Source organism: Colletotrichum abscissum (genome assembly GCF_030869225.1).
Source record: "Colletotrichum abscissum strain IMI 504890 chromosome Unknown Scaffold_6.1, whole genome shotgun sequence".
NCBI lineage: Eukaryota > Fungi > Ascomycota > Sordariomycetes > Glomerellales > Glomerellaceae > Colletotrichum > Colletotrichum abscissum.
Genome location: NW_026850503.1, coordinates 614,429 through 639,870, shown reverse-complemented (window position 1 = coordinate 639,870; position 25,442 = coordinate 614,429). Strand labels below are relative to the sequence as shown.

Sequence of the window (25,442 nt, the reverse complement as noted above, 5' to 3'; positions counted from 1 at the left end):
TAGCTCGACCTAGTCGTGCCAAGCCAAGGAAACATACATACAGACAGACAGGCCAAAAGCAAGAAGGAAACAAGAGACACACCAGGATGCATGTACACGCAACTACCTACGCTCACACACGCAGCCCACGCCCACGGCACACCACGCACACACACACACACACAAACGAAGCGTGTATGTACCGTACCTTACGGTCGTTCCCGATGAACAATTCTTCAGCCATCACCATGGGGCCTGGTTCCACCCCACCTTGCTCCCCCCCTCGAACAAAGTAGAGTGATCCCAAGGTATCCATCCACATCCCCCATCGTTCAGATCCTTGTACCCATGCCTATCCTGGCAACCTGGTTCGCGCCACCGTCGTTCATCGCTGAACTGCCACTGATACCTACGCCTCTGGGGGGGTCTCTGCTAGTCCCGCACCAGAATGTGATATGTGCCATGTTCTGCACTGTACCGGTCTACCGGCCTGTTTGGTTTCTTTTGCTGCTTGCTACTTTTCTGCTGGCGGCCTTCCGCCGGTTGCTCGCCGATTTGATTATTATCAGATGGCACTGCCATATTTTCTTCTTGCACTAGTAACCAGAACAGGGACTTGGAACACCCGCTCCCGCCTGGAGCGAAGTCTCCCTCGCTGTGCCGACCTGGTCCTTGCCCGTCTCGACGGCCCAGCTAGCGAGTGCTTTGTCCTTGTCGTGCGATTTCAAAGGAATCTGCCAAACTATAAGTATCGACGGTTGCCGCCTGGAGTTCTCTCGCCTTGTCCAGATCACCATCATCGGACATTTTACAGGTTCAAAGGAACATCAACTTGACGCAGCCAAACTTCAACCTCCATCAACAACACATCGACTTCGAGTCCAACCCCAACCAACAAAACCCCCACCACACCTTTTCGAATCCAAATCCCACGAACCAGAACCACCTTCAACCAACCAAGTTCGCCATCACATCTCGCCAACATGGTCTGCTCAAACCACTGCCAGGTCGACAACACCGCTTTCCGAAACCAACAGAAGCCATCGTCGTCCTCCAAGAGCGGCTCGAAACAGGTGAGTGTGCATGGCTGCACCCCACGTCCACACAGGGCCCGAACTAACTCTCTTTTCTCAGCACCTTCTCCCAGGCATTCGCTGCCCTACGTGCCATGCCTCAGGTAAAGAGGTGTGGGTACTACCCGGAAAAGAGTGCGGCTACTGCGGCACCCCCTGCGGCTAAGACAGCTCATGTGAGTTCTCCAACTTCTTCCCGCGTCATTGCAAAGATGTGGCGGTGAGGCTGACTCTTGTACAGCGCTGAAATCCCCCGATCAAGAGTCATATAGCTGGGACTGCGATGCGATATTGGGAACCACTAAAACAATTACGATACCCCGGGACAACGGCGAACGGCGACACACAAGGGCTATAGATTGAGGGGTTGTGTGCGAGCAAGAATGAGATGACCAAAGGGGGTTGTGCTTGTTCGAGTACGAGGAATTCTTTTCATCCTCTTTTTTTTCTTCCGTCATTTTTTTGGGTTCATTGGAGGGAATGGGAAAAAAGGGGGCAGATCAAAATCGATGGGTGGGCCAATCTGGGTACTGGCCCTGTAATGTTAACGAGCCATGTCTGTCCGATTTTCAGATCGGAATGTACAGTCGGAGGGGTAGAATGGGCGGGAGATGGGTGAGCAGAGGGGTAAGAACAACATGGGCAAACCAACTGGCGCTTGGGCTTGGGCCTGGAGGGGGAGTTTGGAAATGTAATGGTAGCCGCTTTCGGCATACTTGCTTCAATCAGACACCATACAGGTTCTTTATTCGTTTTCGCAACTTGTTTGAACCTTGACTGTTTCGAATCGGAATTGATGTCAGAGGTATGGATACGGCGACGGGACTCGAGTGGTGTGTACCTTTGTGCAGGTTCCACCCTCGATCTTGGGACCAAGAACGGAGTATTCAGATGCAGGCAGACGACACCTGTATGGACCGGAGCACATCGCATGGCCCCGATCGCGACAGTGCCGGACGGGACGCGGGTTGTGGCTTGCTCGGAGATAACACCGGGGGTGTGGTATTGGCTGGTGCTGAGCCCGTTTTTGCGACGAATGGGCACAGCAATGCCTGTCGTTGCATGGGGGAAAACCCGATCCCCTGATGTGTGTATCGCTCAAGATCGAGGTGGTATCGCAGTTGGAAAGGGGAAAGAGACGATGAGTCGAAAAGCAAAGAGGCACTTTGGCACTGGATATCAAGTGCGGATTAAGGTAGCAGTCTCTCTGAAGAGAGTATCGCGTTGGATGGAAACCTGGCAGGTGATGGCGATTCTAATGACCATATTCAGCATAAGGTTGCGAGCTGCATCTTGTGCAGGCCTTGGAGTGATGACAAGTCGTTTCTGGATTGCGGCGCGGGGCTTCGTAGCTGTGTCTGTAGCTGCGGACCGACGGGCTATAACGGGGATGGGAGGTCGGCGTGGAGGACGGAAACAGCGGTGATGCATGGCGGACCTCGGGCTTGCGTGGGTTCAGGTGGTTGTGTTGCGATCAGGTCCCCTATCAGCCCAATCGGTCCCGATCCCACGGTTCCACTGACACACACAGCTGTAAGGTAGCTTGGAGTTGCCAGCTGGGTCAGACTCGTTACACCAAACGGCGTGCAGGACGCACGAATGGACGTCCTGCAATACTCGACAGGGAGTTCAGAGGCCTGTCAAAAAGCAGGGCCGGCATCCAGGAAGGTGCATTCCAGCTGAGATCCAGGTCCATGTCCCTAGCTTCGTAGCGTCCCAGCACGTCTTGCTCTCAGGAATGACTTTGGGCGACATGGCAAGAGTCAGAGAGTGTGGGTTGCCGGGTCTCTGACAGATCGTGACGGATCGTGACGGGGTCCTGAGAAGCCGCCTTGCGGGAGATGCCAGTGCCCGGGTTGGCAAGGGAAAGATGAGAATTGTATGGGCGGTCATGTCTCTCATCGTAAGACATGCAAAACCGTCATAAGTGACAGCACGGGTGGTCCTGGCCCAGATGTCATGGATTTGCCGCGCGGTGAGGATTCCCTCCAGGTTGGATAGCGCCAGGCTGTGCGAAGATCGAATCGGTATACTGAATCGCAGCGATGAGTAGAGTAAGGTATTGGTTGGACGCATCATATGACGAGACAGGGTATGTCTGCAAGCGCTGGTGATTTGTTCAGGGGTCGGCAAGCTGAGTTGGACGAGGAAAAGGAGGAAAGGAAGGGTAGCTACTACACCGGTGTGAAGAGACGATGCTTGGCAGTGTTCACCGTTAGTTTCGGAGGGACGTCAAGCTTCAGCACTGTGAAGTTCCGTTGCAAAGAGGATGAAGGAGTGGAAAAGTGACAGAAGAAATGGCGGCCAGAGCTGGTGAAAGAAAGGGAAGAAAAAGCAAGGATGGATTGAGGCTGCGTTGGGTTGAGAAGTTGAGAATTGACAACTTCCTCGATGGCACCTGCTGTCTGTTGTGTCAACTGCCTGATTGGCTCGCGTCTCGAATGCGCTCCTCCCTCACTTTCCGATCTGAAGCACTGGTCCCCACCTGCCTGCCTCACTCTCAATCGCAACTTCTTCATTCATTCTTCAAGTGAGTTGTGAATTGTGAGCAGGATTCATTCACGTGAGTTGTCGAAACTGGGTGGATACGAAGTACGGAGTACGGGAATCCGCTCCTTCTATCCGTACCTGAGAATCATATTGCCTGCCAGCGGGCCATGGGGAAATCACGCACGACAGAGAGCCCCGACACAATTTGAAGTCAGAATACCTCAAGGAATAATGACAATTCGCACTTAGATGTGACCCAGGACCCAGGACCCTGACAAATATCTCATTTACCCCCCCCCCCCCCCCCCAAATCACCTTTATTTATGGCAACGGAGTGCATCTCCTCCAGGGTCCTGCTGTATCTTAATCAGATATGCAAACCTTATCGTTCCGGTCCGCAACCGGACACTCTGGACGGGACAGTACCTGTGGATCTATGGGTCCTCTCTGTGATAATCTTAGCACTCACTGTCAAACAGGAGAACCCAAGACTCAGAATGGGTTTCAGTCATGGAAAGTTCTTGACCCGAAGAAAAGCAATAGAGGACAGATGACCAGCAGGAGCAAGTCATCAATCCGGGCCACCAATCTCACGTAAATGTCATCATCATCACTACCGGTCTACTCTTACTAAAGTGTAGCGAGGGTGGGAGTCGTCAATAGACCGTTGTGGAGCTAGTACTTGACCTATCCTAGTGCTCTAGGATGTCGTCGCTCCGTAAAGGTTGTCATTGCGGCTCGTTTTGGTTGAGTTTGTCCCTATCAAAGGAATTGTTTCTTCTTGAACTTGGTCCGCCATGATGACATTTAGTCTTCGATGCCCAGCAATGCAGCAGAGACGTCAATCGGAGGGCTTTCAGTTCCATTATTCTCAGAGAGTCCCAGGTATTTGTTCTCGAATTGTTCCTTATTCCTGTCTCAACCGCCTCGTATTCATGAACAAGGCTTGTCGACCCCACAAGGAAGAAACAGCCATGGGCCGACTCGACACGAAATGGTGTGCAAGGTCCTCGAGTGCAACGAGTTGCAACGAACCGTCAGTCAGATTTAGACTCTCGACAACGTGTGAGCGAATCGAGCATCGACATTACGCTCCCGTCCCGTCTTGTCGTCCTCCAGCCTGGACATCTGCTCCGGTTCCGCAGCCAACCACGGCAAGGCAAAATCCAACGGCTCTGGTCCCCATTGGCGCTGGGTATTTATGTATTTCCCCCCTTCCACTATCCAGGCTGTCTTAGGTTTGGGCCTAAAACCCCGCAAAAAGGTACAGATGAGCGTCGAGGTTGGGCAAAGTACCCTTCCATACAAATATGTGCGTGGAGTTACCTTTCCCCGGCCGCCGTGACATGCCAATTACCGTGCCCGCAGTGCGGCCATGCCCGCTCAGTGTTTCTTGCCCTGCCCACCGCGGGCCTTCCCCCAGAATATGAGCTCGACTGCTCCACTTTGCTGCCGTCCTGAGGTAAACTTCCCCGCCACTTCCCGGTGCCCAATTCCCTGATGCCGCTGCCGTCGCAAGACTTGCGCGAAGAGCCTCTGCAGCTCATCATCAATTCTACCTAACTCAATCTAACCTCCGGCCCCATCTACATCTTCCTCCTCCCTCCCGCCCACCGTTCGCCAAACATATCATGAACGGCATCGACATCCTTTGCGATGCCGCCGGCTCTGACATGCTGAACCCCCTCTATTCCCCGCCGGAACTGCCGAAACAATCGGCCCAACCTTTACCCCAACAGCCCGGGAAACGCAAACTGAGCACATCCGACACCTCTCCCTCTTCGACACATGTATGTCATATATGCAAGCGTGTCTACGAGCGGGCCGATCATCTGACGAGACATCTACGCTCTCATGAGAATGCTCGTCCCTACCAGTGCTCCCGCTGTCCCAAGCGATTCAATAGAGCCGACCTCCTCACCCGTCATGAGACAACCCACGACCGAGATAATACAGGCAAGGGTAGAACCTTCATACGGAGGAGCGATCGGGCTGCCGAGGCGTGCCTGAATTGTGCCGCTTCCAAGTCAAAATGCGAGGTACCCCCCCCCCCCCTTTCCTCCGGGAAAAACTATAGTCCTGCCCAAAAGCACCAGTAGGCTGATACACTTGTAGGATGCCAAGCCATGCTCTCGCTGTCGATCCAAGAATTTACCATGCGAAGTCCCCTCGAAGCGTACGCATCCTCACCGGACGTCAATCGATGGCGCCTCCAGCCCTTCCGAGACATCAACACTGCATATGAGCGTCGACATGAACGGCAGCATGGACACAGGTTCCGTTTATACGGCCTCCAAACTGGTCATGATGCCACCAAACCCCGATATGAGCCATGATCTGGACGCATCCTCTTACATGGACGATGGCTTTTCGAACCCTGTCATGGACATGGTGATGGACGATATTGTCAACTTCAATCCAGTACACACGTACTTCCAGGACATGGACTTTTCCTCATGGGACCTGAACTTTGACGCCATAACCATCCCACAACCTGAGATCAACCAAACCCCCGAGTCCACTACAACCAGCCGGTCAAAATCAAACACAAGAAATGCGTCAAAGGCACACGCGGCCTTCAAACGGTCGCCTTGGCTGTGGGAGCCGGGGCCAAAGGATTACGCGCTGCATCACGCGTCACCGCAGGACAAGGAGCAGCTCATTCTTGACAACGGCACCTTTGCTAATTCCCCCGCTTTCGATAAGCTCATCAATACTCCGGGCACGAAGCTAAAGATGACTTCCCTCTCAAGAGACAGTCTTCTGGCCATGGTGGTAGCTAGCACAGTCTCGAAAGGCGGTCGCACACGTACACCATCTTTCCCTTCTTTGGATCTCCTGAATTACCTCGTGCAAGCCCATTTCATCCACGATGAGCACCAGAGCGACAGTTGGATTCATCTGGCGACGTTTGATGCTGCTGCTGCTATTCCAGAACTACTTGCTGGTATTCTGTCCAGCGGTGCTACATATATTTCCATTCCTGCTGTGTGGCAGTTCGGGTTCTCGCTACATGAAGTGCTCCGGCTTGGGCTGGCAGATTTGGTAAGTCGATAGCCCCTTTGACCATCCGCCTTGCAGCAAATTATCTTGTTAATATTGCCTAGTTCGAAGGCTCAAACTCATTCACGCGAGAACTGGCGGCTCTCCAAGCATTCATGCTCAACCTAGATATTGGCATCTGGAGTGGCTTCAAGCGGAAGATGGAAATTGCGGAGAGCTTCCTGCAGCCCCCGATGACCATGCTCAGACGTGCAGGAAACTTCTCGGCCCCACCAGACTCTTCGGCTATGATCCCGATGATGACAGACTCCCCCGAGGTCCTGGACTCGAAGTGGCGCAAATTTGCGAAGCGTGAATCCTATAAACGCCTTGTTTTGCATATGTTCTTTCACGATATTCAGACTTCTATCGGGTTCTGCAAAAACCCACTAATGTCTTACACCGAACTCAACTTCAGCCTTCCTGCTTCTCGAGATCTATGGAGAGCACGATCCGCTGAGCAATGGAGGAACGTGTATGTCGCCAAAACAAACGCAGCCCCAGACCGCATCATCCCACGTGTATCAGAAGTGATGCACTGCACTGAAATTCTGGACGAATTCGACCAACTGGTCGATACAGAATTGTGTTACATGGCCTTGCTGCATGGCTACTGGGGTCAAATAGCGGCATATCGTGAAGCCATCAAGTTCTATGCCGATGGTCTCTCGAGCAAGAGGAATGCGACCCACCGCCTGTGGCTCAAAACACAGTATCAGGAGCTCTACCGAGATTTGAACGACTTTTCAACCATGATCCTCACATCAAAGCGGCCCACAGCTCAACTTGCAGTCATGTCAGAGCTTCTCATGATGCTCCTACACGTCTCTCCCGACATCTTGCAGACGTTTGCTGGCAAATCGGGAGAGGACGAGGCCCGTAGGACGTATACCAGCCTGGAAGACAGCTGGGTAAGGACGTCCGAGGCACGTTACGCGATATGGCATGCTGGTCAGATTTTTCACCATGCTCGCCAGCTTCCACCTGCGTCGCTACGTGAATTCAACGCCATCGCCGTGTACTACGCATGTCTCACGCTATGGGCATATGGGTTGCTATCATGTTCGGCATCTAGACATGGTTCCGACCAAGAAATTAGCAACGGCATGAGCACTAGCAGGTCTACGTCGGGATACACGCTGATGGATTCGGACGAAAACCGGGACACCAGAGCTTTTCTCCAGCTTGACCGCGGAGTACCTGGCATCACCATCAACGGAAACCCTGCCGATGGCGTGAAATCGCTTTCAAATCCGAGCGTGGTTCTCTCTATCGCGAGAGACATTTTCCGGAACAATTTCCCTGTGGTTTCGGAGCCTTTACCGCCCTTGGTCGAGAGTTTACGGAGCCTGTTACATGACCTTGGCTCGGGGGCAGCAGGGCGACCTTCGCGGGCTGGGAGCTCGGATTTGTCATAACTTTCTGCAATGTACTTATCTCGACATTACTTGGCTTGTATATCTTTTGGAATATTGGAAATTTTCTGGCAACACGGCGGTGTTGCTGAAATAGTGGGTGACGCAAGTTTAACTCGAACGGATGATCAATGGCATGGGATGGTGTTTATGGAGCAGGCATAGCGGTAGCAGCCACATGTATTTCACCGATTGATTATAGTAACCTCATTGTATGTGACGAATGATCTGAGAAACATCCTATGTGCCTCTAGAAAATGTATCTGACTCCATGAGCTCACAAGTGACAGAAGTACTTTATCTACAGCAACTCGGGATGTGTCCTTCGCCCAAGCTCACAGGTGATGGTGCGGTAGGCGTCTATGTGGCCCCGCATTCCACGGCCCCGGGGACGTCTTGGGGGCCGAGTGGGGGCACGTGCGTCGTTCCGGGCGGGTTGACGACACTTGAACGGGCACCTCGATGGGCGGAGGAAACGTTTAAGTACGTTGGCTGAGTTTGGTGGCCTGAATGTGGGCGAGTTCCTCGAGTATGGTTCGACCTACTCCGTGGCAAAGATTCCACCGTTTGGCTCGCGGTGTAACTTGTCCTAGCCTATTGTGCGTATCAGCTGGCTTCCGGCTGTTATTCAAAGAGAGTGTCGTTGCGAGATATACTACGACGCGGATTGGTGTGACTATATTGACGGATTCGAGGACATTGTTGATTGAATCAACGGCGGCGTGTTCACCTTGTAAAGTGACCTTTCGGCTGGATGAGTTTGTCTCAAAGCCACGATGCTGGAAGATATGGTTATCCTGCTTAGAGGGCTTTGTAATCTGCAAGCCCAATCAAGGCATCTGTAGTATTCTGCAGTGAATGTTATTTCAAATAAGACTCACTACATCTTCTCTCCTGGTACGGGAAGGGCTGAGTATCCATAAAAAGTGAAGACGGACGAGTGTTAAGTTTCGTGAATAGCCACATGCTGGAGAGATGGACGGAAGTTTGACATGACACCGCCAACGTGGGTAGGTAGCTACAACGCAGTCCTGATTCCATAAATAATACATTATGAGGAACGACTTATCATGAACATGGATTGAAAGACGTCTATAGTCTCGAAGTTGGCGCTCCCATAACTAACGCCGGAGGCATCTGTCACAGCATCTCACACCGAGGGTAGCCCATACTTTATTTGCACAGGACAAGGTTCAGAATTCCGTATTACAGTCACAGATATCCCAAGGGTCTTGAGGCTATGTCAATGCGCAGGACATGCGATACGATCACTTCAAGTCCCGCTCGTTAGCTTCTCGCCACGGTATCTTCATCCCCGAAAATCGAAGCTGAAGTCATACGAACTGACCCAGACTGCGCAATGAACAAGCTCAAGGTCTATCATTCGATTTCCAACGCATCGAGAACATATCCCGAGGCGCCGTCCCCGCTTGATTTTCACCTGTTGAACACATGCTTCCCTGGCTTAGTCCTGGCATGGACTGCGTATAAATGCTCGACGAAGTCCGCCTCGTCATCTCGCACAGAAGAAGGGAAATCCGCAAAGAGTGTATGTTGGATGAACTCTATGAGGACACTGCACAGAAGTTCCGGTATGGAAGTGTACTTGGCTGAAGATTATCTCGTAGGCTTGACTGTCATGCTTTACTGAGATGGGATAGATACATCAAAGTTCAGCACTGCCCCTTCCAACCCCCGGTTCTCTCGCCGGCTCAACATCAGCATGCTATACTATACCCCAAAAACACCGCTTGAGACGCAAACTCATCGTTTATCGGCATCCTCTCATGCCTACACGCCAGGATGTTCGTGCCTCCCAAGTCCGCAGCCAAGTCCGCACTCTCCACCATCGGCCATCGAGAAGGGGACACACAAGGGGACCTCACACAATGCGCGTCATGATGTAGAAACAATAAATCTACCGTCCTGAGGCCCATACAGCGAAGAGAAATGCCTCCGTTTCCCATCAAAAGCCGAGCAGGTCATGGTCACCCTGTCCGGAACAGCCTGGAATTTCTGGCTCTTATAAGCCAGAGTTTGGCGGATAGTCATGGCTCTCTACGGTTTCGTCTGCTTCTAATGCCGTGTTCCAAAGATAGGTCTGAGTAAAGGTATCTGCCCAGCAAGAGGGGCTTGCCGGACTAGCACTATTCAGGTGCGGATGTTTCCCATGTATTGGTGATACGGACAATCTGTAGCGACCTGGAATTCGGGTTGGCGCCCCGAGCTTTGCCTCGTCAAGTATGCATGCATGGCTAGCACTCCGTTCCATCCTGGCATATCATACAATTGGCGAAGGTCACCACGCTGTCATGCCTCTGGCGCGAGTCAATCATGACAGGTAGGTCTTCTACAGATAGGCCGCGGATAATATCGCGATACAGATAACCCAATCGAGTGCAGTAAATTTGGATAGCAGCCAAGCTAATACCTCCGGTCCGGTGCTATATTATCTCTCAGCATATGGGCAAAACATTCCGCTCGTGGAAATTGCCGAGGAGAAATGTTGTGCAGCATGTCATCACAGCAGTTCTTGAGCACAAGTCATAGAGTTGGCAGAAGAAATCCGTGTATTTCTCCCCAAGCATGGGCGAGCGCTCATCAAAGTTTGACAAAAGACAAGTTCAAAGATAAAGCGAGTATTCCCCATTTCCGATTTGAATGCCAGAAAAAAACCAAATAGTTTTTACGAATTCTGCAATACGCATTCGTTTGTCTCTTATGCTTTCGTCGGGTCGGGAGAGATCAATCTACACACAGACGGACTCAAGTAAACCACACCGGTAGGGGATTCCTCAAGCCGTCGTCAGGCGGAGGGAAACCGGAGGGATATGAGGGGCGTGATAAGATTTCCGAAACCACGACGGCATTTTGTCCCAAATTTCACCATTTTCGCCAACCACCCTTGAACTTGATTGTCCCGTCGATTCCACCCTCATGCCAGTGGCCCAGACGTTCCTAGAGTCGTATCGAATGCATGTGGGAAGAGGAAGGCGCTTAGGAGGTAGGGTTGGGGTTCATCTGCAAAGCAGCCATAGTTAGTCATCTGGGGTCATCGAGAGAGATGGGACTCGTTATCAAAATCGTACCTTGCGCTTGCCTCCGGTGAGGGTGACGTTGACGAAACGGCGGGTGTATGTGAGTCTCTTCTTCGCGCGGCCCTTGGGGGTCTTCTTCTTCTCCTGAGGCTCAACCTTGGGGCTATTGCAGTGGTCAGCGATCACGGTTCGACATTTCATCATTAAAAATAACACGGTCCGTCTCCCGGTCGGTCGTCGTTTCGATGGAGATCAAACCCCCCCGTCGTAGATCGTCGAATGAGTAGTGTTGTTGTCCCTTCTCTTTCCCGACCGGCATTCCCCCTCATCGTCGTCCGTGGTGACCAAAGTTTTCGTCGGTTTGCCACCCTCGATTCCCAGATGCACGGGGGGTATTTTCTGTTCTCGCGGATAAGAAAAAAGACTTACGTCTGAGACTTGACCTTTCCGGCACGCGCCAACGATCCGTGAACCTTTCCCATTGTGGCGGTTTGAGTTGCTGCTGTGGTGTTTCGGTGAGTTGGTTGTCGATGCAATCGAGAAGCGGGCTTGTCGTCTTCTGCGCGGGCAATGGGCGTCGGATTGCGTGGGAGGTTTGCGGGCCTGGACAATTTTGGGGGTTCGGTTCGTAATTCTGTGCGTCACGTGTAGTGAGTGGAGAAGGAACAGGGCGGGCGAGGGGGCTTGCCTTCTTTTTTGTACTCAGCCAGTCACCTTCCTTCATTTGCCTCCGCCCCAATCCGGAAGAGGTGGTCCGGGCGGAAAATTCGGCCTTAGGGGTTATCAACACAACAACATGAGCCACGCTCAGCACTCGGTGGTCTGAGCTCTTACAGTGGCGCTGGCGAGATGAATCATCGGCGAGCAACGCCAGCTGAACAACGTTCGTCGTAGCCTGTAGGTAACACTGGTGGACATGAGTAGCTAGGAGACATGACTGACCACGGTGACTCAGGATGCCAGTTGTGTTTCCGCTATGACTGATAGAAGGATCTATTGTGCTAATCAACCAATGTTTGATGATGTTCGCTTTCCCCTTACGCCAACTTTTCCGTTATCCATCTTCGCAGCCGTCCAACATTCGTACTCTACAGGGTATCTAGACATGTTCTCGTGTGTATATATCGGATCTTTCTCAATTGCTCAAGCATTGTTGAGTCCCGAAGAACCCCACATCTGTTCTTCGCTCTTGGGGTCGGCGCAGTATCCATTGCAGGCCAAGCACTTATCCAACTTCTTGGACAGCATATCTTCCAACGATGCCGGGTGGATGATCAGATCCTTCGTCTTCAGGTTCTCGTCCAAGAATACGTAGGGGCCTCGGTAGTCGCTCTGGCGAATCTCGGGAAGGAAGGTAATATTGTGAGGAGTGTTCTTCTTAGCGACCTCAGCCCACGCAGCCTTCACATCGGCTCCAATGTGAAAGTCCCAGGTGCTCTCCCACGATGCCGTTGTCGACAATATCTCGACGGAGTAGCGGAAGACGGCACCTCCAAATTGGTCGGTCTTGTAAATTTCCAGCACCTGCAATGCCGGCATGTGCTTCGCGGCACTGGCGATCGAACGCAGAATGCCATTAACGGTTTCGTGGTCGATACCGTCAATCATCGTGTGGGAGGTAAGCGCAAGTCGGCGGAGGTTGTTCCAGACGGGCTTGCGCGCGAGGAGGCCTTGAAAGAAGGCGGTCGCGTCAGAGACATTCGAGACGGCCATCTCCTCGGCCTGCAAGCTGAGGAAGCCCAAATTGTGACCAAGGCTGGGGCATGAGGTTCGGGCAACGTCGCCTCCTTCTTCCGCACCGTCGGGGGGTATGGGGAGAGCGATGTCTCCACCGGTTGGGTCGGCGTCATTGTCGTCGACAGACTCAGCATCCTCCCATTCGGCTTCCGGGCCATCGTTGAAAGCATCGAAATGCTCAAAAATGCTAATTCGCTTAATGTGGGAAGGCCAGAAAGGGAAAGTACGGGCATAATCTGAGAATGTCAGTCAGTATTAGGTCTGTGGGTGGTGAGACAAAAGGGGCATACCAGAGTCGACTTCGAGCTGTGCTTCCAAGTCGACCTGATGCCAAGGCTCGAATCGGACTTCCTCGAGCTTAGGCAGACTCGAGATGATGCTGAGCAATGCTCGAGATGAGATGTTGCGATGGTTGCGTCGAAGAATCTGGCAGCTATTGATGATTGAGACCTCGGGGAGACCATGTCGTCCGACCTGCTCGCAGCCGGCAGTGATGAAGCAGAAGTCTAGGTCGTGGTCGAAGAAGCGTGAGTTGCCGTCCTGATCCAAGCCCAGCTCACCAAACAGCTTGTTTTTATCACTGGGCGAAGCGGCGCTGAGCTCCAACTCGACACTCTGGCCTGAAGGGGTCCATTTACTGAGGATGTCGAAAAGATTCCAGATTCCCTGAGTGAATTTGATCTCATTTTCATTCTGCTCAGTGTCTGTCTCGGGAACCTTGGCCAGCTTGCTGTTATAGCGAGGCAGCTCAATGTGAAGTGAGATACGGCGCAGATAAGAGCGACGGATGGGGTCCTGGAGAATCTCGTCGAAGCGGGAGAGATCCTTGGCGGAGTTGATCTCGAGATTGTTGAAGTTGATCTTTTCTATGAATCTCTGCCATTGTTGACAGACGACTGCATAGCTGCCCATGTCATGACGCTTGCTCTTTGACTTTGATGTTTTTGAGCGTCTCTCGGCGACGGCTCCGTAGGCGAGGTGCTCGAGAATGAGGCCCTTGAGCTCGACAGGCAAACCATTCCAAGTTGCCATGTTGGTCTCCTCTTCCATGGCAATCAGCTGTGAGGCCTAGTGTGAAGTCGGCGTTAGACAGGTACTGTAAGCACGTTGGTGTTGAAGGACCCTAGCTGATCAGTCTCACCTGTGGACGCCCAAGTCCCTCAATGCTAAGGAAGTTGAGAGTGAATTTTCAGCGGGGCAAGAATGGAGACTGGGCTCACCATATACCCTTGTTCAAGTCGACACTGGATAATCGAGTGACTGAGGGGCAAATGAAATGCCTCGTCTTGGGTGAAGGGCCCTGAGTATGTGCTGAATTTGTGTGCAAAAAGGCGCGCCTTCTTTTTTTTTTCTGCTGCTACCTGTCAGTCGAAGGGCTTGAGTCTTTCTTGACTGGTGTTGTAGGTCAGGTACCTCAGTTGTTGTCTTTGGTGGTCTTTGTGAGGTGACCTACGCCTTTCCCTGAAAAGACTTGACTTGAGGTGCGAACGGACAAGTTGCGCGCACCAATCAGCACTTGGCAATGAGAAGACCCTTTTGGAGTGACCAGTACTTCCTTCCTGGAAAATTCCTAGCATAAGTGGGCGCCTTCTGCCATCTAATCGTGTACCGTCAGTGCCTTCCTCACCCAAAACCCCTCTGGCTCTCCGCTCCTTCCCCCCACCTCAGAAAAGCCAGTACAGTGTGTATTTGGAGGCATAAATCATTCAAAAACCGATTTATGCACTGTTTCCCCCTCCTCCTGATAAGCTGATAGCCATGGAACACTGGACCGAATGGAACCGAAGACACTGGCGGCTGTTCATCCCGTGCCTTCACCTTCTGCCCGGTCTTGGGATTGCAGATACATAAGGTACACCAACAGCATTTGCTCATCTAGACGCCGGAGATGATCATGCAACCCAGATACCTGCAGGCAGACGGACAAGACAGCTTTTCGCCAGCCCACAATTTCGGGAAAAAGACCTAGAAATTTCACCTTGCGTATCCGTACTGCGTACAGCCGCCAGCAGCCCTGCCCCATGCTCGCATGGCTCGGAGTGGATAGAGTCAGGCTTGGGTCGTTGTCGCGCTAAACGCCGTTTGGCTTATCAGATCTAACCCCGGGCCACTTTCCAAGCGTCTCATCCCAGACATCACATGCGCCCATCTCCTCTCTTGCGGAGTTGCCCAGCTAAACCCAACTTGAGGTAACCTAACCTTCTGACTGACCCCAGCCCACCACCGTTGCAGACCGACCTCCCCGTCCTCGCCCGTTACGAAACCCGACTCGTTCTTCTGACTGTTACCAACGTTGTTGGTACTCGTGTTTGCCCAGGCGGATCCATTCCATCCTCTTTGTTCTTCAATCCATCCCCCAACGCCGAAGAATCCTCCCCAAAGAAGACACCGTCCCCGCCGTACTCGCGCTCAATAGTTCCCTCCCAAATATCTTGGCCCTACGTCCTAACCCTTCCGAGACCGCCTCACACCACGAGCAGCTCGTACGATCCGATCCATCCCACCCTTTCCGACCGACCGACCGACCGATCACACACACACGCACCTCAAGTGAGGACTTTGCTACAAAACCTCGCACACGCCCGTTTCCCGACAGATCCTCCTCCTACTGCACCCTCTCTCCCGCCTACCGTTAAACCAGTCCCAGATCTCCTCTTCTCGGCCTTGTCCAACTTGAGAACAAGATGAAGACATCCGCCATCCTCGCCGGCCTAGCTGCCTCCGCTGCCACCGCTGTCCTCGAGCCAGGCATGCCGCAGCACCTCCTCTCCAACCCCGAGGGCGGTGCCGACGCAAACCGCATTCCGACCTCATATGAGTCCGCAGTCATGGGCCGCCGCATTCTCGCCGTGACCAAGCTGGCCGAGCTCGCGACCGTCTTCCCAGCAGGCGCCCACTCTGCCTCGGGCGGTGACCTCTCCGGCATGCCCATCGGTCTCATGGACTACGTCGCCGACTGCGAGGACGAGGGCAACCCCACCATCCTGGCCATCACCATCGCCACGTCCTTCAAGAATGTCCGCGCCGGCTCCAACATCTCCCTCTCCATGCACTGGGTCCCGCCCTTCCCGCCCGCGAAGCGCATCTCCCTCTTCTCCTCGCTCAAGAACAGAATCTTTGGCTCCTCCTCCGACGCCGACGCCGCGGCCACCGCCCTCCCCGACACGGTCCCCTACTCCGCCGCCAACCTCCCCCGCTTCTCTCTCCTCGGCTACCTCGAGAAGATCCCCGCCGACCCCGTCTCGTCCCTCAAGCTCGCCCACTGCTTCGTCAACAAGCACCCGGACTCCAAGTACTGGCTTCCCGGCAGCCCCGTCCACGAGTCAGAGTGGGTTCGCTTCGTCGTCACGTCCGTCTACTGGATCGGCGGCTTCGGTGACCGCGCCTACATTGGCTGGATCCCCCTCGAGGAGTGGCAAAAGGTCACTAAGGAGGAGTACGAGTCCATCGAGCTCCCTGGTGAGAAGCGCGGCTGGAAGGAGTGGAGCGTCAACAGCTGGTTTGATGGCAAGGACCTTTGAATGTGTGTTGAATAGGATGACGCCTGCAGTAATCAGGTAGTTGATGTTTTGCGTACGGGAGGGATCCAATCCTTTTTCTCTTTGCATGATACCATTTACAAGGCCAGACCCCAAAGGCCTCAAAGGGGCTTGCTAGTTTGTCATGCATTTTCGGGTCGGTTACTTGATGACTAGTTACATGCCAGTTTTGCCCAAATCGGCAATGTCATTTAGACGAAAATTTGGTTCTTTGAAGTACTTACGGTAGCTACGCGAGACACGCAGACTGCTGAAGCTAAACCATCATGCATGCACACTATATGTGCGCACTTAAAGACTGCGAACCTTGAGAACCAAGTCACATAATAGCAAACGGGCTGTGGAGGGGCGGATGCATCATTACAGCGTATTATATCAGGGTTTGGGGGTATCTAGCACTACAGCTCGCAGACGTAATAATGCAGGCACCCTAGGTAGTCCATCTCTTTCTCCTTTCCCCCTTTTCAGTCGTTCCCGCGAACAAAATCAAACGCTATGCATGCCTCTCGTGTGTGCACGTGTGCGTGTGTACCCCTGGTATCCCTTATCGAAAAATAACCCCGACGCCAGAAATGATGACTTGATCTCCGTCGATCGTCCACAACTATGTACACACAAGAAAGGGTTATACGGTCTCAAGACAAAGTAGAAAGAAAGAAAAGCGTCTAGTCAACGCGGATGATGACCTTCCAAGCCAGGGCGCCGGCCTCTCTGATGGCGCATGCAAGGCAACCCCGCCGGCGTCTCGAGATGATGGCATTCCAGCCCTTCTCTGCGCAGAAGGCTCTCACCAGGACCTCCATGTCACTTCCGAACTGGCGGCGCCGGGACTCGAGGTGCATATTGGTCGTCGCAAGGCTGGCACCGTTGGCGGTACGTTCGAGAATGGGAGACGTGGGAGTCTCTTGCGTCGGGGCCTGACGCTTGAAGCCGGTGATACAGTCAATGACCAGAACACGAGGTGTGGTGTTCATGGTGGGAGTGAGAGATGGACGCCGGACGGATGACGTGTTGAGGAGTAAAGTATCCAGGGAGGCGTCTGGCTTCTCAAGAAGCTCTGAAAGGTGGATAACGGTATATGTGAAGAATTTGTGCAGGGGATGTCCTAGATGATGGTCAGTTTGTGTGGCTATCTCAGGAGGAGTTGCTTCTTCTTACCCGTGATGGTGGCCGGCTTTGAGCTCACACCGCCGATGCCGCTGCCGTCCACGTCGATCTGCTGGATAGTGGGGCTTGAAGGGGACCTTAAGACCCTGACGTGGGAGGACGGGTGGCAAGGATGAGCCGTAACAAAATGGATGTCCTTCATCAGTGAAAATTGGTGCTCCTTTGCTTCGCCGCCATTGGGACCGACAGAAAAGGAGATGGAGGCCGGATATGTGTAGAGTTCGTGAGCTCGGGTCACGTCCGAGAATGGGGTCATCACCGTCTCCTCAGTCGGAGTGGTGCGGGTTGAGTCCACGGGCGCAGATAGATTGAGCGACGTCAAGGAAATGCTCAGGCTCGGAGGCGGCTCCGAATAGTTATTCTCATAAGGGATGATGAAATCCGCGGGGAGTACCGAGCTGGGATCCGCATCACCCAGAACACAAGACTCGCGCTCGACGTGAGTCTTACCCCACAACCGGGCTTGCTTGCCTGTCTTTTTCATGTCATCTGCCAACGATGTTTAGTCTACGTCAATGGAGAGCTGATTAGAGAGTCACTTACCACAGACTTCGGCAACATCAATATTGACCCAGCCGTCACCATGTCCTTGGGGAGTGATATCGCTCGAGATCCATCCCATACATTGAGCAGAGCCAGCGCCAGCAGCAAGAACGCGGCCAATGATGCAAGCCGTGCTCCAGAAACTCTTTCCGCGATACACGAAACCACCGCATAAGTTCGCCATCGGGCCCAATTTGGACATTGCCTCCTTGTCGTTCTCCAAGAGAGTGGTCATGATCAAGTGGTACAGTCCTTCGCCTGGAAGCATAAGGCCGGACACGTAAGACTTGGATAACCATCCCGACGGGTGTAAAGCTGCCGAGATCTTGTGCTTCCCGGACGGGTGTCGAGTAACGCTCGCTTCTGTCCGACCGCCACCGAAATAAGATGATCTCTTTGTGTCGATGCTCATTGGTGTCTCCGCAGGCGTGTGAATCGGCGTTGCTTCTGATACCTTGTTGACTGTCTCGGAAATCTGCTCGGCGTATGTGTCTGATTCGATATCGGGCCAGCGAAGCTTTCTTGCAAAATTCGTCAAGCCATTGACTTGTCTTTCGCTGTACCGTCCCTGAATGGTGTACACGGAGACGTCGCCGTGAGAATGAGCATGGCTATTTGGGTGAAGGCTCATCTTCCCAGTCAAAGATGCCAGCCATCCGCCAGAGTTGCGCTTTTGAGTATTCGCTGGATCGACCTTTCGCTCAATGATTTCAATGTTCTCCAGCCAGGCGCGTGCCAAGTGCAATGACCACTTGACTGTTGAGTTTGCATCCTTTTCAAAGCGCTTAATCTCGGTGGGTCTAATGCTCTCGATACCGAGCTCTTCGCCTTCTGTAATGGCATCTAGCCTAATGAGCAGCTCGCACGCCAGGAGAATCTGAAGCAACAACCAGTATCTCTCCTCTTTGCGCTCCTCGTTGCTGTCAGCGTCGTCGATCTCGACGTCCGTTTCGAGCTCGTCGCCTTCGAAGGAACCCCAGAGGATCTGACCCAGTCTGATTCTCCATTCCACGTGGGAGAAGTCGATCCAAACATTGGGTGCAGCAAGGACTTTGACAAGCGCCGAGATCTGTACAGACAGGCTGTAGGGGTCATGGTGGTCGATGACGCGGGTTGGCGGATGCAGGATGCCCAGGAATAGCTCGTTGTACAGGGTGTTGTGGATCTTTCTGTGGACCTTGTTCTCCTTGTACCTGGCGCCATTCTTAATGAGCTGATCCAAAATGGACGATTCCTCCAAACGGCGAAGTCCGTCTTTGGAAGCCAACATTCTCTGGCGCTGTTCGACGATAGCTTTGGCCTTGGACCCAATGCTGTCGAAGCCGAACTGCTCTTCCTGAAGCGCATCACCAACAGGCATCTCCAGAGCCGCCTGGTACCCCATTGTGCCCTTCTCCAAGCCTTGCATACTCAGCATATTAGGCCGTTCTCGGCATCGGGGGTAGAAATGGGCTCGCTTCCTTTCCTTGGCGCACCGTATAGCAGCAGGATTGGAGTTCATGTCCCTCGTGATATGAGGCCAGGCTGTGATGCAGCTCCAGGCGGCGTCCTCGATCTGGACATGGTCGGTCAGGTCGCGGATCTCAAGCGACTCGTCCCAGGGAAAGGCGACAGATGGGTGGGGAGCGCCGGTGTAATGGCCCTCGGAGCGAGCAAAGTACTGAGGAGCTCCAGAGAAGAGCTTCTCAACGTCGTCGTCGCTGAGAGTTGCCATGATTTTCGTCAGTTTCAGAACTGGTTTGGCGGAAGGGCCATTGGCTTTCTGGTCGGCGCTGTCGAAGACGAAGGGAGGCGGGGAAGGCAGTGGCTTATTGGGGTTGAGAGGGGGCGGCGATCGAGAGGAACGGGACTCGGCACTGCTTTGCGGAGGGGAAACCTGGGGTTTGCTGGTGAGACACAACGGCTTTTACAACGGTTGAACAAAGAGACGCGGCCCAATTGGGGTAATTAGAAGAGCTGGTGTTAGGTTTTGACACTGGAAAGGACAAGATGGTTGGGTTGGGTTGGTATGATGGTCTGCTTTCTCTGCGGGTAAACGGGAGACGACGTCTTTGTCTTCAACCGTTGGAAAGACGTGGCTGATGATGGCAGCAATGGACTGCAAAAGAAACTGTAGACTTGGAGAAAGAAAGACTGTCGACGAGGAGAAAGACAGAAAGGGGTGTGTTATACAAGTAACATTGACTAAAGTAAAGAGGGGACAGGAATTGGAGTCTCGGAAGCTGATCACGCGGCAGAGAAGGGACGGGTTATGCAAGGGAGCAACGGAGGTATAGATCGTCAGAGTCTGAGCAACGGGGTAGGTACGGAGGCTTGGAAACTTGGGAAGAAGGTATTAAGTAAGAATTAAAGGAACACTGGAACAGCGGATGAACATCTCGAAGGACGTCACTGCAAGCAACCTAAGCTGATGGCCAAGCAAGCAGACTGATGGGCAGTGAGATGATGGATGGGCAAAGCAGAGATTGCAAGACAGGGCAGACCAGAAGTGGCCTGATGCAGCTCCCATTTGATGGATTGCATAGGACGATGGCGGGGGAGTGACACGGTGGAGAGGGGAATGAGGTCGTGGTGCAGTTGTGGTGCGTTGTGCTGCAGACTGTGGCGCCGTCTACCTCACCTTACGCAGTACCGTCACTGCCACCGTTTCCGAGCCTTACGTAAGGTACCTAGAACAAGGTAAGGTATCCTCACCTAAGAACTCAAGATGCAGCCGCAGCCCGGTGAGGTGGGGACAGAGAGGGAGCTTGGAACTACCTTAGGAAGCTACCGAGTATACACAGTAGAGTACCCGAGAAGCACAGGCAGGGACCTGCCACTGCCACTTTCACTTTTGTGCAGATGCTCCTCTTCCACTGTCTGTGTTTTCATCTCCGTCTGCGGCGCACGGAATGTCCAGCCTTGGCCAAGACAAACCCACCGACACCGACGCGGGAACCGGACCTGGTCTGAGAGTGCGGGGGAGACAGCACGGAGGGAAAGGGGGGGGGGGGGGGTTATGGTGGGTGGTAGTGAGGGAAAGGTGCGTGTGATATGGGTAAAGCATGTAAGCTATGCGCAAGCAAGTTTGTGTCCAAGCAGCATTGCTGCGTTGCGTGCATCTTCCCGGTACGGCCTTGCTGCTATTCTGAGGAACTTCCTCATCTTCCAGTTTTCGGCACCGGGGACATCGGGGACGTCGGACTAGGTGGACTCGAAGCACCTCATCTCAGGGACCTTGCCTGAGAAGACAGACTGGGGTACAGGACCATAAAAAAGGTGGAAAATAGAACGACGAAGACGCTGGCGATCTGACGAGATCGAAGTATCGATCGAAATGTGGGAAGCTAAGACTTTCTGAAGGGAGCCGACTGTTTGGTGTAGAAAGGAATCACAGACAACAACGCATATAGATACGAAGAAAGGCAAACTTACGGGCAACTTCGTCGGTGACTCGGCACCGGGACCCCGTCCAGACTTTGTTGACGAAGCCGGCGTCGATGCGCTGCTGCTGACACTCCGGCCTTTGCTGCGACTCAACAGCCCTCCAAAAAGATCCCGTTTGGAGAACTTGCGCTCCCGCTCCGCCTCGCCCGTTCCGATCCCCAAGCCGCCCGCCGGCGCCTCCCTTCCATTCTCCTGTGGCGGCGAAAGCGGTGGTCGGGCTTCTTGTTGTTGTCGTGGCTGGCGCTTCGAAGGGGATAACGGCCGCTGGTCGTGTGCCTTGGATCCTCGTCTGAGGAGTGATAACGACGGCATATTTGCTGCTGCTGCTTCTGCTACAGATACCAGTCGCGGATTGTGTTAGTCGTGGGTTGGGACGAAGTTTGCCGTCGTGTTCGTCTCATTCGTCTCGATTTCGTCCCTGTTCTTCCCCTAAGGTAAAGTAAAGTCTCCAGTCTCTTTCTCGTCTTTGTTTTCTCAGAATCTTTCCCACTCTCTTGCAACTTGCAGTTCTTCTGCTCTTTCGACAAGCTTTCAACCGCGTAATCCTGATCCTCCAAGGTGGCTGATCCAAAGTGGCGTCGTGTGAGGAGCTGGTGGTGATGGCGATGGTGGTGGAGGGAAAGCCCCGACGTCTTATCGCCGACGGGAATGATGCAAGTTCAGGTTTCTGCAAGGTAACCTTTCAAATGTCGCAGTGAAACCCCGAGTTGCGGTGTTGAGTCCGAGTCTTGTTGCAAGCAATGTAAGTGGACGCAGGCCCGAGTAAACGATAGGCAGGCAAGCGTCGAAAGGCCGTAGACAGGTAAGATAATAAACAGGGGGAAAAAATCGAGACGAAGTAAAGGAGGAAGGGGATGGGGGGCAAGTCTTGTAAGATGAGAATCAGAAGTAAAGAAGTGGGAGATGCAGTCTTACAGCAAATGAGAGGCAAGGCGGCAGGATGTTAAAACAAGAAATGAATGCGAATCAATAACAGAGACAGACAGACACACACGGCCGATGGTCTGCCAAGGCAGGGGTGGACTTGGACTTGGAGGGGAGTGACAACAAGAACAACACTTTCTGTATCCGTATCTCTCTCTATCTGTTATCATCCACTATTTCTCTCTCTCTCTCTCTCTCTCTTTCTTTTGCTTTCCTCACTCCCCTCTTTGCGCTGCTGGACACGCTCTCTGCCTCCCACTCACTCAGTCCATTTGTTGGGCTGGGCCTGGGGCACTTTGGGCTCGACTCTTTCGACGAAGGGGGTCCCCTTCTGACTGGACCAGTGGACAGTAACGGGATAAGACATCCACGGGATAGGACACGACGAGGGGGGCCGCAGAAGAAGCCATATCCACTTTGTTGGTGTACCCCTCGTCCTAGCCGCAGGCGACATGCAACAAGGCACCGGGGGGAGGGGATCTGGCTGTCTAGTCCGCTACGGCAAGGAGAGCGAGAAAAACAGAGAGAGGGAAAAGCGTCCTCGTGCCTATTACTTTTCACGTATCTGAATATAGCTGCATACCCTGGGATAGAGAGCTCTGGGGGTGGAGGGAAGCGAGGAAGATGAGCCCCCCTCCCCCTCCCACCCCGGGCTAAGAGAAGAAAAGGGAGGGCAGAACGAACGGCAGTCTCAGATCTTCAATGCTCCCATGTCGAGTGAGAAAAAAAAGGTAGAGAGACAGGGACGAGCAGAGAGGAAAAAGCACCGAAAGGGAGATCAGCAAGATTACAAGATTAGGGAAGAGACGAAAAAAGAACGCCCTATGGAAGCAGAGCGAGCTTCAGCTTCCCGTTCGTTCGTCATTCTCCCACCCCATAATCCAGATGGACCAGGGGGGGGAGGGGTGTGAGTGCCAGAGTGGGCGTTCCGCGTCTGGCAGGCATGGCATGGACTTTATGTGTGTGTGTGTGTGTGTGTGTGTGTTTTTGCACTCTTTCTGTCTCCCATCCCTCGTCGTGTAACTTGCTGCGTTGTGACTTCATCGGGGAGTGCTCAGCCCAGCAAGAAAACCAGGAGCCCAGTTCCATGTAAACCTCTAGGATATCTTAGGGGCTCCACCCGGACTCCCGCGTGGCGGCCGGCTTCGCCATTCTCGCGTTGCCGTGGCCTTGGAATTGCCATGGTGTAATGATGATAAAGCAGCGAGGCGGGAAAAAAAAAGAAGAGATCAACAAGATGACGACCAGCTCGAATGGCAATTCTAAAATGTCGCACTGCGCGGACTGAGGAGAGGAATGTCAGATTTTGAAATTGGCGGCTTGTGCTTTTTTTCTCTTCATCTTATCCCGTATAACGCCAACCGAATTATACCCTCCCTCACCTCGTCATTGCAGTGGTGCTAATGTCAGATTGCATGATAGCGTGCGTTCTGCCCGCCGCTCATCTTTTTCGGTCTTGCATTGTCTCCGGCAGGTCCATCACCAACGAGAGATGTCCACTGAGGACTCGACAGGGGTACATGAGGCAAGAGAAAAAGATTCGCAGACACACACACTCTCTCTCTCTCTCTCACACATCAGACAGCCGCAGCGGGTAAAGGGAAAGGAGATCCATGATCACGGCCGCGACAAAACACCATTTTAGGGGCCCCCTCTCTCGTCATCGACAAACAGGTGGAGTTTCTTCTAGATGGGCTCGGTGATGAAGAAAGAATAAGAAATCATGAAGAAAAGCCATTTCGTGGGAAGTAATGGGGTCGAGGAAAAAGAGACGAAGGAAGTTACGAAACGCAAAAACATCTGCAACAGGCCAGATTCAGGAAGCTGAAAATCACACTACACTGCAGGTATCCGTAAAACCAGCTGGCCTAGGTCTAGCCTTCTCGCTCATCGAAAAGTGCATGTGAAATCCACCCAACTTGCCTTGAGCCGCTACGATGCTCGCCAGCTCGCGGCCCTCCGAGACAGGGTCTCGTTCGTCTTTTTGGGGAAGATCTCTGATTAGGTAGTTTCGGGGATCCGCAAGCCCACACAACATCGCTCCTCTCCACCTCCTTTGGGCAGTGGGAAGCCAGAGAGGGGAGGAGGGGAGGATTGACGATGGATCAAGGTGTCTGTCTCATTGGATTTCATGTTGCAGCTGCGGTGGGCTTCTTCTCTGGTTGATGTTGCGTTGTCTGCTCTTCTCGGAAAGCCTTGATTTCAATACTCACCGGAATCGTGGGATTCTGACCCCGAAAGACCCTCACTCATGCCGGATACGGTTGGGCAATACCGGAAGAAAAGAAAAAGAATGCACATACCGCATCATTGAAGAGAAGGGCCAAAAAGCAAGAATACCACGAAATTCGTATATGCCGCTAAAAGGTCAAAAATCGAGTACTCCGTACTCCGTACAGGCAGTGCAAAAGAATTCTGGGCAGGGCCAGGTTCGAATTAGCAAGGACCACGCTTGTGCGGCAAAGATGGTGTAATTTGACATTTCTTGCAGAACTTGGACGCCACCATCGTCAGTAAACCAAAACCCATTTGCCGGGCCCAGTCGTCGCACATCACTTTCCTTTGCAAGCCGAAGCACGCATTGTGCCACCAATGGGTTTTAGGGCCGAACGGCAGAGAAATAGCGTATTACGGAGGTACCATGTCGCGTCTTATTTGCGTGTGGCTTGGAGACCTTGAAGACCTTGAACTTCTTCCCGCCCGCCTCCCCTTGGCATTAAAGATCTTCCCTTCGGCTGTTCTTCTCGAACGTCTAGCAAAGGAAACCAGCATTTCGAATGCCGCCGAGCCGACCATGAAATGGCGGGATTTAATTGGAACCGAGTCCCTGAACGCAAGGATGACCTTGAACTTCTGGCTTTGAAGCTCTAGCTTGAACTTTACAGCCCAATTTGCCTCCCCCTCGAGACCATTCTGAAATCTAGATAGAGAGGGTCTAGTATTGAAAAACATTCATGGGACTATTTCAAGCACGATTTCCGAAACGAAGACAACGGGAAGCTTGCCTCACGCGGCAAAACGACAAGCTCTGCTCTACCCTTCCCGCCAGGACCGAACGGAACATGGGAC

General features: G+C 53.0%; 10 protein-coding genes across 10 annotated transcripts; 7 read left to right on the top strand and 3 right to left on the bottom strand.

Moving 5' to 3' along the window:
* Window positions 1–962: 962 nt before the first annotated feature.
* On the top strand, window positions 963–1,218 carry CABS01_03225 (uncharacterized protein; the record flags this gene model as incomplete). The annotated part of the gene is made up of 2 exons (XM_060536602.1): window positions 963–1,052; window positions 1,114–1,218. 2 exons carry the CDS (start codon window positions 963–965, stop codon window positions 1,216–1,218), a joined length of 195 nt encoding a protein of 64 aa, XP_060392521.1.
* A 528-nt stretch (window positions 1,219–1,746) lies between these two features.
* On the top strand, window positions 1,747–2,478 carry CABS01_03224 (uncharacterized protein; the record flags this gene model as incomplete). Its single annotated transcript, XM_060536601.1, has 1 exon — window positions 1,747–2,478. One exon carries the CDS (start codon window positions 1,747–1,749, stop codon window positions 2,476–2,478), a length of 732 nt encoding a protein of 243 aa, XP_060392520.1.
* Window positions 2,479–3,915: 1,437 nt separating this feature from the next.
* On the top strand, window positions 3,916–4,140 carry CABS01_03223 (uncharacterized protein; the record flags this gene model as incomplete). Its single annotated transcript, XM_060536600.1, has 1 exon — window positions 3,916–4,140. One exon carries the CDS (start codon window positions 3,916–3,918, stop codon window positions 4,138–4,140), a length of 225 nt encoding a protein of 74 aa, XP_060392519.1.
* Window positions 4,141–5,173: 1,033 nt separating this feature from the next.
* On the top strand, window positions 5,174–8,002 carry CABS01_03222 (uncharacterized protein; the record flags this gene model as incomplete). The annotated part of the gene is made up of 3 exons (XM_060536599.1): window positions 5,174–5,332; window positions 5,658–6,587; window positions 6,650–8,002. The coding sequence occupies 3 exons, from the start codon at window positions 5,174–5,176 to the stop codon at window positions 8,000–8,002; spliced, it is 2,442 nt and encodes an 813-aa protein (XP_060392518.1).
* Window positions 8,003–8,509: 507 nt separating this feature from the next.
* Window positions 8,510–8,857, top strand: CABS01_03221 (uncharacterized protein; the record flags this gene model as incomplete). Its single annotated transcript, XM_060536598.1, has 1 exon — window positions 8,510–8,857. One exon carries the CDS (start codon window positions 8,510–8,512, stop codon window positions 8,855–8,857), a length of 348 nt encoding a protein of 115 aa, XP_060392517.1.
* Window positions 8,858–10,996: 2,139 nt separating this feature from the next.
* CABS01_03220 (40S ribosomal protein S30) lies at window positions 10,997–11,519 on the bottom strand (the record flags this gene model as incomplete). Its single annotated transcript, XM_060536597.1, has 3 exons — window positions 10,997–11,020; window positions 11,089–11,200; window positions 11,467–11,519. The coding sequence occupies 3 exons, from the start codon at window positions 11,517–11,519 to the stop codon at window positions 10,997–10,999; spliced, it is 189 nt and encodes a 62-aa protein (XP_060392516.1).
* A 661-nt stretch (window positions 11,520–12,180) lies between these two features.
* On the bottom strand, window positions 12,181–13,824 carry CABS01_03219 (uncharacterized protein; the record flags this gene model as incomplete). The annotated part of the gene is made up of 2 exons (XM_060536596.1): window positions 12,181–13,010; window positions 13,065–13,824. 2 exons carry the CDS (start codon window positions 13,822–13,824, stop codon window positions 12,181–12,183), a joined length of 1,590 nt encoding a protein of 529 aa, XP_060392515.1.
* A 1,634-nt stretch (window positions 13,825–15,458) lies between these two features.
* On the top strand, window positions 15,459–16,295 carry CABS01_03218 (uncharacterized protein; the record flags this gene model as incomplete). The annotated part of the gene is made up of 1 exon (XM_060536595.1): window positions 15,459–16,295. The coding sequence occupies one exon, from the start codon at window positions 15,459–15,461 to the stop codon at window positions 16,293–16,295; it is 837 nt and encodes a 278-aa protein (XP_060392514.1).
* A 683-nt stretch (window positions 16,296–16,978) lies between these two features.
* On the bottom strand, window positions 16,979–21,761 carry CABS01_03217 (uncharacterized protein; the record flags this gene model as incomplete). Its single annotated transcript, XM_060536594.1, has 4 exons — window positions 16,979–17,418; window positions 17,472–17,969; window positions 18,024–19,899; window positions 21,438–21,761. The coding sequence occupies 4 exons, from the start codon at window positions 21,759–21,761 to the stop codon at window positions 16,979–16,981; spliced, it is 3,138 nt and encodes a 1,045-aa protein (XP_060392513.1).
* Window positions 21,762–23,670: 1,909 nt separating this feature from the next.
* On the top strand, window positions 23,671–24,018 carry CABS01_03216 (uncharacterized protein; the record flags this gene model as incomplete). The annotated part of the gene is made up of 1 exon (XM_060536593.1): window positions 23,671–24,018. A coding segment is annotated over one exon (348 nt), but the record flags the coding sequence as incomplete, so codon positions are not given.
* Between the last annotated feature and the right edge of the window lie 1,424 nt (window positions 24,019–25,442).